The sequence below is a fragment of the Erpetoichthys calabaricus genome, chromosome 16 (assembly GCF_900747795.2).
Source record: "Erpetoichthys calabaricus chromosome 16, fErpCal1.3, whole genome shotgun sequence".
Lineage (NCBI taxonomy): Eukaryota > Metazoa > Chordata > Cladistia > Polypteriformes > Polypteridae > Erpetoichthys > Erpetoichthys calabaricus.
Window position 1 is genome coordinate 49,520,595 of NC_041409.2, and position 16,949 is coordinate 49,537,543.

General features: G+C 41.3%; 1 protein-coding gene across 1 annotated transcript in view; it reads right to left on the reverse strand.

Moving 5' to 3' along the window:
- The window catches only part of LOC114666488 (uncharacterized), a 43,580-nt gene that overhangs the window by 12,257 nt on the left and 14,374 nt on the right, over nt 1-16,949 (reverse strand). Inside the window, exon 3 of the mRNA XM_028821383.2 lies at nt 6,728-7,015. Coding sequence (XP_028677216.2) covers nt 6,728-7,015 — 288 coding nt within the window. The remainder of the gene's footprint in view (nt 1-6,727; nt 7,016-16,949) is intronic.

Below are 16,949 nucleotides of genomic sequence, written 5' to 3' on the forward strand. Positions count from 1 at the left end.
TGTCTCTAGAAAAAAAACTGATTTGTTTTGATATAAATTCTGTACAGTTCTCGTCTGCTAATAGAAGTGGGTTAAGACGCCATCTGCGAGATGAGTATGTGGGGCATAATGATTTTAGCTCCAAGATCAGAGGGGCACGGTCGGAAATAACAATAGCGTCGTACTTGCAAGATTTAATCGTAGGCAAGAAATGGTTATCTACAAAGAAATAATCGATTCTTGAGTAGCAATGATGCACTGGTGAGTAGAAGGAATATGTTTTTGAGTTTTGGTTTAGAAATCTCCAGGGGTCTGATAAGTTGTGGTCAGTTGAAAACTGTGTAATTGACTTTGCAGTGTTAGATGTCATCGCCCCTGTTCCAGGAGACCTATCTAGGTCTGAATTTAAAACACAATTAAAGTCCCCAGCCATTATAATTTAATGAGTGTTCACATTGGGAATGGATGCAAATACATTTTGGATGAAGTCCCTATCATTCACATTGGGTGCATAAACATTTATCAAAATCACTTAAATAATAATAAATAAATTACCCATGACAATCATGTATCAGGATCAGATACTACATCTGATGCTACAAATGAGACTGTTCTATGGATAAGAATTCCCACACCTCTAGTTTTTTTTGCAAAGCTGGAATGGAACATTTGGCCAGTCCAGTCTTTTTGCAGCCGGAACTGATCCTTGTTTAATAAGTGGGTCTCCTGTAAAAATACTGTTTTAGCGTTTAGACCTGTTAGGTGAGAGAAAACTTTCTTTCTTTTTAATTCATGATTCTGGCCTTTAACATTCCAGCTCACAATGTTAACTGTCCCGTCTTGGAGACATTGGTTCTAAATTTTTGATGTCATTTTGTAGTCTTAACCAAAAGTGAGAGAGCTTTGACCTCAATTTCCAATTTTCCCAGGGGTTATTGCCACGCAGTCTATTGTCCATCCATCCATCATCCAACCCGCTATATCCTAACTACAGGGTCATGGGGGTCTGCTGGAGCCAATCCCAGGCAACACAGGACGCAAGGCAGGAAACAAACCCCGGGCAGGGCGCCAGCCCACCACAGGGCACACACACACACACACACACACACACCCACACACCAAGCACACACTAGGGACAATTTAGAATTGCCAATGCACCTAACCTGCATGTCTTTGGACTGTGGGAGGAAACCGGAGTACCTGGAGGAAACCCACACAGACACGGGGAGAACATGCAAAATCCCAGTCTATTGTTACTTTGGTAATTATAATTATAAGGATTAAAAGGATAGATTAGAGCTGGCTTGCTCTCTTTCTCAAATATAATCTCTTGTTTCTGTCTGAGACGTGACATTACATTTAATTTACATTGCAATTTCTCGAAGCGCACAATAAAAGTCATAGGTTTAGAGGTGTTGGATCCCCATATGCAGTAAGCTGCTGCTATGTTGGTGTCTAATTTAAAGTCCTCTCCAATTATTTTGGAGAATAGTTCAGCTACGAATTTCACTGGGTTTTGACTTTCACAATTCTCAGGTAGACCTTCGATTCTAATATTATTCCTTCTGCATCCATCTTTCAGAGCAGCAAGTCTGTCTCCGAGTTTTTTGCATTCAAAATTCGCAGCTGTTGCTTTTCCATATGCGGTGGATGCTAAATGTTCAGCTGTTTCAATTCAAGTCATGAATGTCTGCTTAACATCTTCCGTCTCAAATTGATTATATACGCATTTCTCCAAGTCTTTATTATCCTGCTGCAGCTCCTGCAGCTCCCACCGCAGCGTCTCGCTTGTCTTCTCGTTTGTCTTGAGCATGCTATTTATTTCTTTCTTTAACTCTTGCTTGAGCTCAGTGATCATTATGTTCAGTTTGGACATATCATTTCTGCTTTTGTGCACTATAGGTGAAGCGGCGAGCCCTATTACTCCTGGCTCGCAAGGAGTAGATGAAAGCGCGGACTGCAAGACCTTTTCTAGTTTCAAGTGATCTTCTGGAATCAGCAAGCTATTGTGACCTGCATCACTTGCACATTCGCTCCCATTTTCACTCTCAACTGGAGACGATGCAGAGGACCGTGGTCCCGAGAAGTCTGGGCTTTCGCCTATCTGTTCCAGGTCAGTCTCCGGAAGTCTGTACCTTGAACTTGGACTTGCCTGTCTAGGCTTGGATGTAGCTTTAGGTTTCTTTTCCGTTTCTTTCTGAGCCCCTTTATTACCACCCATGTTTATATATGCTTGCATATACTGGAATAGAACCTCCTCGGGTTAGGTAAATATAGGATACCTCGGGATAATAAGAAATAATAGAAAACATAACACGGCTGCTAATGGAGCTCCACTTCAGATGGCCATCTCCTGCAACGGACAAGACCAGTGTTTTAACATGTTGTATATTCACAGAACACAATGTTTATCTACAGTAAACTTGATTTGCTGTTGTTATGCCATATAGTGAAGCAATAGAGCTCCTGAATGGATAACAGCAACGTTAGCTGTTTATTTTCTCTCAGCATCAAGTGTTTATTTCAGTTTCTTTTGCTCTCTCCCTGACACCCCAGCAGTGGTTTATAACGCATGGACTAGAGGAACTGTGGGGACAGGTTTTTAGAAGTAGACCTGTGGGTGGAGCCTTTGCAGTGCAGGATTTCACTTCTATTCTCTACACACTTTTTAATGTGTTGTCCCAAGATTTGCATAGTTATTTGAGAATCATATCTGGCCCTATGAGACTAATGAGATTCAGCCTACCAGAGCAGATTTGTTGTAGCCCAGTCAGACTTTTGATGAGATTTGCGGAGAGGAACATCAAGTACCATACAGCTCTGGAACTGGCACACAGGACCAATACCAATCACACTGACAATGCACATTGGGAGACAAGTCTGTGTCTCAGACACATCTACAAAGAAGTAGGCAGAATCCACATTTAAATGGAAAAACCACAAAGGTTAAAGTGAGATTATTATGTTATAGCCAGGATGGTCTGAGCCAGGAGCATTAACTCAATCTCAACATTTCTGCTCCACATGCTCAAACACCTCACTAGATTTAGTAGAATACAAAGTTCAGCTAAGGAGTTCCTCTTGAGTCCATTTACCCTTCAACCACATTGTTTAGAAACTGACACAATACAAAATGTTCATGATGGCTTATGGGTATTTCAGACACACACATCGCAACTCTCTGTCATTAGTGTAGTTGAATCCAAGACCAAATGATCATTGTTGTTCTTCAGTGGGATTGCACCATTGTTGAACATAGTGAGATTTCTTTAGGCAGAGGTAGCGAAACCTGCTGAAATTCACTGAAAATTGTTGGCTTTTACAGATCAATAAGCTGTTTGGGTAAAACTTCAAGGGAAAGTCCTGAGAAGAGTGACTAGAAATGTGCAGTATGAGCTCTGACTAAAGATTGAAGAAGCTGATTAAAAACAGACATAATGCACTCAAAAAATGATTCATTTGATGTATGTATTTCAGTTCATCGTTAAAGCTCCATATCAATCAAGTTAGACTGAACAACACAAGTTAACATAAAGTTCTTTTTCAACACAATGTTGCTATCAGCATGGAAAAAATCAAACAAGATGTGAACAGAGGGTCTACCCTCCATCTCACATTATCAGGGAGAAGCAATACTATTAAGATGGACATCCTTCTCAAGCTTTTGTTTCTGGTTTAGAGCTTCCTTATATATATATATACATTCCTTAGCAATTTAGCATTACTTTTTTTTACTCAAAAAAACAAGCAAAAAGCATTGCATTTGTTGGCTTGAAAAATTACATTTTTATGAAATCTCATCTTTCTACTGTAAAACATGCAAAACACTAAAATACAAAGTCCGAAGTGTAGAAAGTATAATAATGAATAATAATAATAATAATAATAATAATATGAACAGCACACTGCATGTGTACGAGTGATGCGAGTGTCACTTTCGGATTCCCAGAATCACTTTTGGTTTCACTGACCATTTCAATTTCACTGCCTGAAGACAGATTCACTTCATCATCACTGCTGATGGGAGGCATTTCTCATGAGATGCCATTATGAGGCTAGGAAAAGATGTATCTACATTGTTGCCTGGGTGACTCTCAGGCCTGACACTTACGCAAGACACACCTATGCTGTTGCCTGAGTAATGCTTGGCACTAACGCTATTGGCACTTTTACAGCCTGAGTAAACCTTGGGTCTTACGCGAAACATGTCTATAACATTACCTGAGGGACACTCAGGCCTAACACTTCTAGCATTTTTTTTTACAGCCTGAGTGATACTCAGGTCTAACACTGAGGAGGTTAACAAATCATTATATATAAGAAACTAACCTCAAATATAGTTACATTTATCTGGAATTTGAGATGTCCATGCATTTCAAAAGGTGACTCTACAAAAACCTAAAGCAGAAGGTGGCACGGCACTACCTAACTTTCAATTTTATTTCTGGGTGGCAAATATACAAGTTACAAAGACCCAGACATTGATACAAATTGATGAAAATACATAAGCCTGGCCTGCAATAGAAATTAAATCTTGTTGTCCTTTTTTATATGCCCTGCTTTGTGCCCCAGTGAATACAAATTATCGTGAATATATTAATAATCCAATTGTCCTTTAATCACTCAGAATATGGAACCAATGTTGGAAGCGCTTTAAGACAGAAAAGCTCTTATCTGTTGCTTTTCTATATGGTAATCACCATTTTCTACCCTCTGATACCTACACAGTATTTAATGCTAGGAAAAAACGTCTGGGATTAAAACACTTAGAAAACTGTATAATGTCTTTGCATCTTATGAACAGTAATGTTTCACATTTAATTACCCATCAACAGAATTTTTCCACTACTTTCAAATCAGAAACTTTACTAAAAGAAACCTGCCCTATTTTCCTCACCTCCCAACCATTTCTATTCCAGAAGAAATATTTTTCACTCTTGAAGTCTCAAACAGCATCTCAACAATATATTAAACATCTCAAAGAATATTCTTTCAATGACCCTAGAGTATGGTTTGAAAAAGATCTCTCAATTAACAACTCAGAGAAGGAGTAGAAGGAAGCCATGCATGGAAGGCACTCTGACTTTATCTGTGCAAAGTATTCTTCTACTTAAAATCAATCTTTGATCACATTTATCCAGTTTAAAATTGTCCAAAACGTATTCAGGGCAAGATCCAACCTGTGACCATTACAATCTAGCTTCAGCCTCACTGGGCCACATGTTTTGGGCCTGCACCAAATTAACATCATTCTGGACAATAATCTTTGCATGCCTATGAGACAACCTTGGTGCCACAATCACTCCTAACCCATTAACAGCTGTGTTTGGTAGACTCCCAGACAGGCTTAAACTGGAGAAGAACAAACAAATCGTAATTGCCTTTACCTCACTACTAGCACGAAGACTTATTATGCTTAACTGGAAGAATCCCAGCCAACCATGTATAAGTTAGTGGGTAACTGATGCTCTGTACTGTTTGAAATGAGAAAAAAATAAAATTCTTGCTTAGGGGATCTGTTGAAAATGTTTTAAATATATGGAAAGATTTAAGTAAATACACTTTAGAATAAACATTTACTGTATATGGGGGGATGGACATTTTTCCTTCTTTTTTTCTTCCTATTTTTGCCCATGCTCTTGACTTTTCTCTCTTTCCCTCTGGATTTGAATTCTGTCTTTTTTTTAATCGTGTTTTCCTTTTTTATTTTATTGATTTTTTTTCTTTCTGAAGTCATTTTTTGTGTAAGTTCGACTTGATTGGATGCTATGTTATTTTCTTCAAATAAAATAAAAAATAAAAATAAAAAGACTGACCAATGTCCTAGTATTTCAAGGCTCATTCACTAATAAATCTTTCTCACATGCTCCCTGACCATGTTCTTGTCTTCACCCATTCAGGGCTACCATTTTCTGGTATTCCGTATTTTAATGAAAAATCTTAACCCTGAACACCCCTCTCTTATCAGTCCAGAAATAGCCTTTAATTTTGTTTTTTGAAGATGCACACTGACAAAACCCTTCATTATTTGTGTTCTTGTTAGTTCTATAGAAAAGGACACATAAAGCATTAAAACACGTTCATTTTGAATAAAGTCAACTTCACATAACTTTGCAATGGCAGAAAATGCTAACAATCATGTTTTGAATGTAGCTGTTTTTACATTTATAAAAGGAACAACTAGAGTGGATGCCAGAAATTACTCTAAAGAAGAGTTCTCCAGTGGGATGCTTTTTTATTCACACAGATAATCATAGATAATGTGGAACAAGTTAGTAAGCTGTGTGGTGGACAGTAGTACTCAGTTCTCAGTTTGTCAAGATTTCATAAAGAATGGGTGACTAGGGATTGATGAGCAGTGCTCGGTTGAGCAACCTGTTCTTGTCAAAATTGTTTTTAAGATCTTTGACCAGAATTAAAGTAGGTCGGCTGTCAAGAGAACTAGAGCTTCATAAGTTGTGAGGTGATTAACAAGAACAAGTCTTTTCATCTTTAGATTCCTAATAAATTTTCCAAAGGATTGGCGTTTTCAGCTTTATTATTTCCATGCAGTAGCTTGATGACCTAAGTGCATCTTAAAGTATGGAGTGTTCTACTAGAATCTGCTTGTATTATATCACAAGAATTAATAAAGAAATACTATCAAGCCTTCAGTACTTGTGAACCAACACAACAGCTATTTAGAAATATAGCCCCCCAGGTTTGCCCTATGTAGTAGCGAGTGACCCTCCTTTAGGCACATACTTACCTTGAACTCTCAGAATGACGTCATTGCTGATTTCTGAGCTGGAAGGATGGAAATTTCTGTGGGAGTAACATCTATAGTGTCCACTGTCAGACTGGGTCAGGGTCGGGATGAAGTAAGTGTCTCCAGTGACATTTTCAATCTGATTTCCCCAGTCGTACAGACTCCCTTTGTACCAGCGGTAGAGCCAACCTGAAAAATTGCCCTTGATGTGGCAGACCAGTGCCACTCTGTCTCCAATGTATATTGTTTGCAGGTGATTGCTCAGTGTTAAAGTGGCAGTTGGCTTTACTGCAATGAAGAAAGCATAAGAATTAAAGGCAAATGAGGATCTTCCAGAGGCAGAAACAGCTGCTGCACTTCTGCTAATAACTATTTGTTTTTTATTTTTGATACACGTAATATATTGTTTTTTTTGTATGACCTTTTAGTATGGTCAGAGCGCAGGGTCAGCCATTTTACACTGCCCCTTGAACTTAAAGTTCATTGCAAAAAAATTTTAATTTTCATTCACCCTTAAAATATATGAACTGATATCACAAGAACCACTAAATAGTCACTGGGAATAATAAGTAATATTTCTCAGTTGCTAGCCAGCTGGTTTCCTGTTACTCTATAATCATGTTCATGTATTACTGCACAGACTAACATCAAAACCAACCTGTGACAGAGGATGCTGTTGAAAGTGCTTTGTAAAATTAAACTTAATTGACTGCTGATGTTGTAAAGAAAATGGGTCCTCATGGAAGGAAAGGGCCAGATCGGAGGAGCAGCTATATGTACGCAAAATTCAGTGTAGCAGATTGGTATCTTAGGTAAACTTGTGCACACTTCTTTTAGTGACTCAGGAATTACACCACCATTAAAGTCTAGCTTTTTTAGTCCTCCGTTTTCTTAACATTTTTATTCATTATCCAGTACTGCCACCTTGTGGACATATGACAATATAACATTTAGTTACAGAATTTGGCAGGTTCTCCTTAAGTTTTACAATCATGTGGTATTTTGGTGCAGTGGTTAGCTTGCACCCTCATTGATCTAGCATCCTGGATTTTAATCAAGTACCTTCTTGTTGTCTATGAAGAGTTAGTCTTTCTGAAGCCAGATGTATAATAGCTACGACTGGGGACAACTTTGAGTAAAATTTCTTTAAAACTGGGTGGGAACCATTAGACAACTCACTGAGTATCACATTTATAGACACAACATCTCATGGCGGTGGCACGCAACGCAGGGGTAGGGATTTTGAACTGCAAAGATCAGATATGCTGTTGTTATCCTGATCTGACAAACAGCAAGATTGTTTACGATGAACTGTCTACAGTCGAAAAGTCTCCTAAAAGCAAAACTCATAGACATATAAATGTGTGTTGCACATGCAGAGAGCACACTACACATCTTAAAAATAAACATAACCTGATTCTAGATAAAAAACCTTTCTGTAGCATGAGATTATATGTTGGCATTCGATGGCATCAATGGACGAACAGTAAACTTGAACGATACGTTGTCACAGGTGCTGTGTTTGCTCTCTGTTGTTCAGCATTATGCTGATAGTGTGGGAGTCAATATAAACTTGAAAGAATTGGTGGCTATATTAATGAAAATATGCATTTGAGGTAAGTGGTGTGTCACACCTGTCAACAGGACTGCCGTTAAGAGAGAGTCACAGAAGAAGCAGATTTCAGTACTCAAAACACCCAAATCAACAAATCTGCCTAACGACACCAGCGAAAGCACAGATAAGGCTCAAGACACCCACCTCCTGAATGCATATTTAAAATGAATAACTAAAGAAATTTAACATTAGTGTCTAACTGGAAATGCAAACTTGCTGTTCTGTGTTGAACACAATGCTTATCTAAACTCAATTTGCTGTTGTTATGTCATACAGTAATTCAATAGTTGAAATGACAGAAAGATATCATGGCAGACAGTGCCACTACTCAAACGTGTGGAGCTCAGTAGCTGCGCTGGTCTACATGTGTGTGTGTCCGTTTGTCTCTGCTGTCACAGCGCTCATTACAATGTGCTCTTTAATTATTAAGCTTCAGTTACTTTGTGCTACTGAGCTCCAGAATTAATAACAACACTTTGAGTGTTTTAGTTTTTCTCAGTGTCAAGTCTTTTGTTCAGTCTCTTTTTCTCTCTCCTTGGAACTCCGGCAGCGATATAAAATAAATGGACTGGAGAAATTGGGGTGTAGTCTTTGCAGTGCAGGATTTCACCACTATTCACTACACACTTTTTAATGGGTTGTCCCGAGATGTGTGTTCTCATTTGAGCATCTCATATGGTCATGTGAGACTAATAAGGAGTTTGCATGTTTTCTCCCATCTCTACATGGGTTGGGTCTTCCAGTCTTTCTACCACATCCCAACAGTTGTAGGCAGTCAGTTTTATTTGTGATTGTGTCATAACCAAAAACATATCAACCGAACAATGGATTGCTTTTCATTTTGGCACACAATTTTATTGGCAGTTTAAAAGTGTGTTGCATTTTAAATCATGTCTATAGATTGCGTGTAACCAGTAACCACGCAACCACCATAACCAGGTGTGGAAAGTAAAGTACAATTACTTTTTTCATGTATCTGTACTTTACTTAAGTATATTTAGCAGTGGATACTTTTAACTTTCTACTCCACTACATTTCTACATGACAATGTGTTACATTTTACAGTCTTTATGAACAACTCTTTTCAGTGGATCATAAGCACAAACAAATCAATTCAGTACATCTCCACAAGAGTGCTAAAATGCATAATAATAATAATAAATTTTATTTATATTGCACTTTATATTTTAGCAATCCCAAAGTGCTACAGAATAAAAAAAGATTAATAAAAAACACAAGAATCTATAAAATACTTTAACAAAATGTCTTTCTAAAAAGATGAGTTTTTAGGTTTCGCTTAAAGGCCTCAGTCGACTGTGGGGCTCTCAGGTAATCAGGGAGGGCATTCCACAGCCTCGGCGCCACAGATGAAAACGCCCTGTCACCCATGCTGCTGAGCTTAGTTCTGGGGACTTGAAGGGTGTTAGTGTGTACAGAGCAGAGGGAGCGCGAGGAGGTATGAGGGGTAAGGAGTTCCTGTAGATAAAGAGGGGCATGTCCATAAATGCACTGATGGGTAAGAAGGGAGACCTTATACTCTATTCTGAATGAAACAGGGAGCCAGTGAAGGGTTTTCAGGATTGGGGTGATGTGATCATGCTTTCGCACTGTAAAAGGCGCTTTTTAGCGCCCGACCCGGCACAGACTCAGGCAGAGGCACGTACTTAAATAAAACACGCTTTATTATTTCTTCAGCCGTGGGGCACACCTTCCCCGTGTCCCACAGGCCCAACACAGTCCCAAATACACTCACAATTACACTCTCTATCCACCTCAGCACCACCACTCCTCCTCAGGCTTAGTCCTCCTCCTCCCGACTCTGGCTCTCTCGAGTGGTGGTGGCTGGCCTTTTTTATACCCCACCCGGAAGCGTTCCAGGTGCTTGATTACCTGGTCTTAATTGACCTTCCGGGTGGGGCTGACGAGTCGACCAGCTGGGCTGGAAAGTCCATGCAGCTCCCCCTGGCGGCCATCCAAGCCCCCAACCAGGCTGTGGAGGACTCCATCTCCCATGGAGCCTTGCGCCAGTTTGGGGAATCATCGTCCACCAGGGAGGCTGCCACCAAGCGTCCCGGGGGAGGTACTGAGCTGCCCATGGTGGCTCCCCCGGAACAGATGCAGCAGGGGCGTCCCTGCCGGGCATGGGACCCGGCTGTCCTTCACAGCACCCTCATCAGGATCCTGGCAGCGCTGTTCTGAATATACTGGAGTCTCTGGATACTCTTGCCAGGAATCCCAATGAGGAGCGCATTACAGTAATCCAGCCTGGAAGAAACAAAGGCATGGATGAGCTTCTCTGCATCTGCCAGGTGAGTAATGGGCGGAGTTTGGCGATGTTCTTGAGATGGTAAAAAGATGACTTACAGAGATATTTGATGTGGGTGTCAAAAGTAAGTTGGGAGTCCATTCTAACACCCAAATTAGTAACAGATGTGGAAAGAGGAATATTTTGGCCAGAGAAAGTAATACTGGTGATGGTAGAAGAGCGGAGATGATGTGATGTACCAACTAAGATGGCTTCTGTTTTGGATCTATTCAACTGAAGAAAACTGAGCCTCATCCATGCCTCTATCTCCTCCAGGCAGGTAGTCAATGTAGATGTTGGCAGAGGAGCAGCAGAGGAGGTGGGAGTAGTCCTGAGGTAAAGCTGAGTGTCATCGGCATAGCAATGGAAAGATAAACCATGTCTGCCAATGATAATTCCAAGGGGGAGCATATAGATGAGATAAAGGATAGGGTCCAGCACAGAGCCCTGTGGAACACCACAGGTGACGTTGTGGGTGTGGGACTTTGCGCTGCCAAGGGCGACATGCTCAGTTCTGCCAGTCAGGTATTATGTAAACCAATTTAGAACATTTCCTGAGAGTCCAATAGTGTATTGCAGGCGGTGAAGAAGGATGTTATGGTCTATTGTGTCAAAAGCAGCTGTCAGGTCAAGGAGAATAAGTAGTGAAGAAGAACCAGTATCTGCCGTCATCAGAAGATCATTGGTGACCCTGACCAGGGCTGTTTCGGTGCTATGGCCAGGGCGAAAACCAGACTGAAACTTTTCAAACAGGTTATTCAGTTTGAGATGATCATGTAGTTGTGCTGCAACTATTTTTTCCAGAACTTTAGAGAGAAATGGAAGATTGGAGATGGGCCTATAGTTTGAGAGAACTTCAGGATCCAAGGTGGATTTTTTCAGTAGAGGTCTGATGACAGCAGTTTTTAGTGCAGAAGGAATATGGCCAGCCAGGAGGGAATGATTTATGATCCTGGGGATAAGTGGAGAGACGGCAGAAATGTTGGCCCTCAACAAGAGTGAGGGGAAAAGTTCCAGGGAACTAGTAGACAGTTTCATTTTCCTGATGACATCCTCCACCTCTTCTCGTGTGGCAACAGAGAAAGAGCAAAGAGGCTGGACAGTCTCAGACAATGAGTCAACAGTTGGGAAGGGCAAGATATCCTTGGTAGAGAGGCGCAAATGGATATTATCAACTTTTTGTTTAAAAAAGTTGATATACATGTTGCACCTCTCATCGGTGGTCTCAGAATGGGCAGGTAAAGGAGGTTTGAGAAGATGATTTATAATTGAAAAAAGTTTTTTAGGGTTCCTGGAGCCATTTCTGATGATGGTGGAATAAAACTTGGACCGTGCAACCTTCAGAGCTTCTGCATACGCCCTCATGTGTTCCCTGTAAGCCTGTTTATGGACAGTCAGCCCAGAGGCATGCACAATGATGTCAGCCTTTTTTGCTTATAACAGTGCTTCTTCCAAACAACATGATTCGCTGAAGTCCTGCACTAGTAACAATATGATTCACTCAGGTCAATTTGAATTGACATTTATCCTGCTCCCTAGATCCACTCATAATTTCTCCAGGCTGCAGCAATACCCTTCTCGTTTCTTCAGGCAGTGACAGGGACTCATGACGTAAAATAAGGAGCGCGGATTGGGCAGTGTTGTAACAGTAAAAGTTCTACGCATGCATGTACATGCATACACAGATCGGGCAGCGACAGCCACATTATTATGTGGTAAAATTAATCAAGTTTGTCCAAGTGAATTTAATTCTGTATCATGTGAGAGACAGCTTGCTGTTTAGCATACTATTTGCAGGAGTGCAGGATGTGAAACAATGCCGCTGATGCATCCCAAAGAGCTTTTGTTTGTATGGCATTAAAATATAATACACATTCCCAATATCCATCTTGGAACCAGTGATACAATGGATCTGAGAATATTGACAGCAAAGACACATACAGTATATGAATTCAGGAGAGAAAAGGAAATGAATGACAGATAAGCTTGTGAAGTGAAGGGACCATGGTGCTAGTTTGAAATGTTGACATGAAAATAACAAGTGCAGCTCAAGAGGACTTTTGGGGTTTTGTGAGGGGTGAGTCAGTAGAGCGGGGGTATATATAGTACCATAGCAGTGTTTTATACTAAATGAAATTTCAGTGAATATTAACAACTGGCTGGTCTCTCATAACATGTTCACCTTTATAAGCTACACTGAATCTAAATCTTCAACTGAGGAGCAAAGGAGATTTTGTATTAAGTTTAACAAGCTGTGGTGAGGAAGAATTCCTTCATGTAACACTATTTTAAAGCAGTTTGATAAATATCAGTCTACTGGTAGTGTGAAAGACACGTTGTTTAAACCACTGAGAACTGCAAGAACACCAGAAAATATGAAAAGGGTTAGACAAGCAGTAGACATGCAGCACATGCAGTGTTAGTCAGTCGAGTTAATCATTTGAAACTGTACTGCTCACTGAATTATTCAACAGGATTTATCCTATCACCCACATAAAATACACAGTGTATATAATTTTTAGGAATAATTTAGCTTTTTTCTGTTAATTAAACTGTTAAATGGAAACCATAGTATTTTAAATGTATTGTTAATGTTGGAGTTCATTTGAAATACATTGTTTTTTAAAATGTTGTTTAAGGCAAGGTTAATAAGCTGAATTTAATTATTTCATTTTTAACTAATTAATTCCTTCACTGGTACTTAAGTGACCTTTCATACTATGCTTTCAAAAATCATCATATCCTTGCGCCACACACCTAGAAATTCTTTCTCTCAGCCTTACTAAAGCTTAAACTAAGCATTTCCATAGGCAGTGATGCACCTCAGAAATCTATTCCTGTTTTGAATAGTTGCTCTATAGGTGGTCTATGTGTGGAGTTTGCATGTTCTCCCCATTATCTGTTTGGGTTTCCTACTGGTCCTCTGGTTTCCTTCCACAGTCTAAAGACATGCAAATTAGGTGGATTGGTGGGGCTGAATCACTCCTAGTGTGTGCACGTGTGTGGGTGTGTGTGTGTATGGTGGGTGTGTTCACAACTGTGATGGGATGGCATCCTATCCACAGATCGTTCTTACCTTGCACCCTGTGCTTGCTGGGATAGGCTCCAGCTGGCTCATGACCCTGCTCTGAATCATCAGATTTGGAATATGGATAATGCATTTTGGCACAAATAATCTCCCATATTTACCAGTTAATGTTCATTGTGGCTTAAAAGGGAGCCCTCCACTTCACCCAGAGAGTGGGATTCGAGAGAGGACACAGACAGCACTCGCCTGGGAGGAGTGGAGCAGAGAGGGAAAGACAGAGGGAGAGAAAAGAAGGATGGTACTGTGTGAAAAGAAGGTATGCTATTTAATAAAAAGATGCTTGTTTAGATCCCCAGTACTTGTGTCTGTGGAGTTGTGTCTGGGGTTTGGGACTTGGTGGCATTATAAATATAAAAAAAAAGAGAGAGAGAGAGGTTCTGCAACAATATTAACAATGGCAAAAAAACAGATGAAAAATAATCCCACATAACAGGCAGTGAGCAAGTCTTTAGCTCAGGGGAGCCACGGCCCACCTTTAGATTTGTGCTGATTTGAATGTTCTTCTTTCTGTATTTTTTTTGGCAAGCAGAAAAAGGGTAGAACTGCTTCATATTTCTTCCAGTACTGAAAACAACTTAAAGCTGAAATTAAAGGCAGAGCGTATAAACATGCAATCCACACATTCTACATTTATTTGCCGATGTTATGAGAAGTTAAGCAAAATTACACCTTTTATTGGCTAACTAGAAAGATTACAATATGCAAGCTTTTGAGGCAACTCAGGCCCCTTCTTCATTCAAGATCTTGCTTAACTTCTCACCACATCCATAATGGTTAACACGGTACAACACCCTAATACTATTTGCAGATGTTAGTAATTGTCATGATTGGGATGCACGTGAGTTCATTTGGATGCTATTTTTTAGGACCTTCTATTGCCACCATTTTGAGAGCCATCATTGGCTTCCTGCATTGTTAGGGTTGTGGCTTCTGGGGTCATGAACCACAGGTTCATGCTGTGAATTTCCCCTTGGGATTAATAAAGTATCTATCTATCTATCTATCTATCTATCTATCTATCTATCTATCTATCTATCTATCTATCTATCTATCTATCTATCTATCTATCTATCTATCTATCTATCTATCTATCTATCTAATCGGAACAGTGGGATTAAAGGTATTTGAAAATACAAGAATCCTACAAAAACACTGAAATCTCTTGTTGTAATGCTTCTCACGTGTTTTATCTGCTTTGATCTTTTTGCCCATTGTTTTCGACTTTGACTTTGGTCTTTCGTTAGAAATCGGTACCTAGGTTTATTTTTATAAGTTTGGGTTTCATTTATTACACACGCTTTTCGGCAGGACAGTAATACCCCAAACTTTAAACTTAATGCTGAACATTTGTTATATTACAATTATGTACCCTACTCAGAGCTGCTACTGTGGATGTTCATTTTGCTTTTAAATCTGATTGTCTCAAGATTTCTTCCATTCTTTTCCCCTACAAGGGTATTTTTTTGGGAGTTTTTTTCTTGTCTTCTTAGGGAGTCAAGGCTGGGGGGCTGTCACAAGATAGGTCCTGTTAAAGCCCATTGAGGCATTCCTCATGTGATTTTGGGCCAACACAAAAAAAAAATCATTCTTATCCTCAGTCAAGTTGCTTTGTGGTCTGTTGTTCCTTGAAACCTTGCAGATTTTTTTTTTTTTTTTCTTCAGTGTTGCACTTCTTGAGTTATTTTTAATTCTTTTCTATCCTCCCTGGCCATCTGACCATAGCATTGGGCATATCATTACAAACTTACATAACTCTATATATAAGGACTTCATCCATCCATCCATCCATTGTCTCCCGCTTATCCGAGGTCGGGTCGCGGGGGCAGCAGCTTGAGCAGAGATGCCCAGACTTCCCTCTCACCGGCCACTTCTTCTAGCTCTTCCGGGAGAATCCCAAGGCGTTCCCAGGCCAGCCGAGAGACATAGTCCCTCCAACGTGTCCTGGGTCTCCCCCGGGGCCTCCTCCCGGTTAGACGTGCCCGGAACACCTCACCAGGGAGGCGTCCAGGAGGCATCCTGATCAGATGCCCGAGCCACCTCATCTGACTCCTCTCGATGCGGATGAGCAGCGGCTCTACTCTGAGCCCCTCCCGGATGACTGAGCTTCTCACCCTATCTTTAAGGGAAAGCCCAGACACCCTGCGGAGGAAACTCATTTCAGCCGCTTGTATTCGCAATCTCGTTCTTTCGGTCACTACCCATAGCTCATGACCATAGGTGAGGGTAGGAACATAGATCGACTGGTAAATTGAGAGCTTCGCCTTGCGGCTCAGCTCCTTTTTCACCATGACAGACCGATGCAGCACCCGCATTACTGCGAATGCCGCACCGATCCGCCTGTCGATCTCACGCTCCATTCTTCCCTCACTCGTGAACAAGACCCCGAGATACTTGAACTCCTCCACTTGAGGCAGGATCTTGCTACCAACCCTGAGAGGGCACTCCACCCTTTTCCGGCTGAGGACCATGGTCTCGGATTTGGAGGTGCTGATTCTCATCCCAGCCGCTTCACACTCGGCTGCGAACCGATCCAGAGAGAGCTGAAGATCACGGCCTGATGAAGCAAACAGGACAACATCATCTGCAAAAAGCAGTGACCCAATCCTGAGCCCACCAAACCGGACCCCCTCAACGCCCTGGCTGCGCCTAGAAATTCTGTCCATAAAAGTTATGAACAGAATCGGTGACAAAGGGCAGCCCTGGCGGAGTCCAACTCTCACTGGAAACGGGTTCGACTTACTGCCAGCAATGCGGACCAAGCTCTGGCACCGATCGTACAGGGACCGAACAGCCCTTATCAGGGGGGCCAGTACCCCATACTCCCGGAGTACCCCCCACAGGATTCCCTGAGGGACACGGTCGAATGCCTTTTCCAAGTCCACAAAACACATGTAGACTGGTTGGGCAAACTCCCATGCACCCTCCAGGACCCTGCTAAGGGTATAGAGCTGGTCCACTGTTCCGCGACCAGGACGAAAACCACACTGTTCCTCCTGAATCCGAGGCTCGACTATCCGACGGACCCTCCTCTCCAGGACCCCTGAATAGACTTTTCCAGGGAGGCTGAGGAGTGTGATCCCTCTGTAGTTGGAACACACCCTCCGATCCCCCTTCTTAAAGAGGGGGACTACCATCCCGGTCTGCCAATCCGGAGGCACTGTCCCTGATGTCCATGCGATGTTGCAGAGGCGTGTCAACCAAGACAGTCCTACAA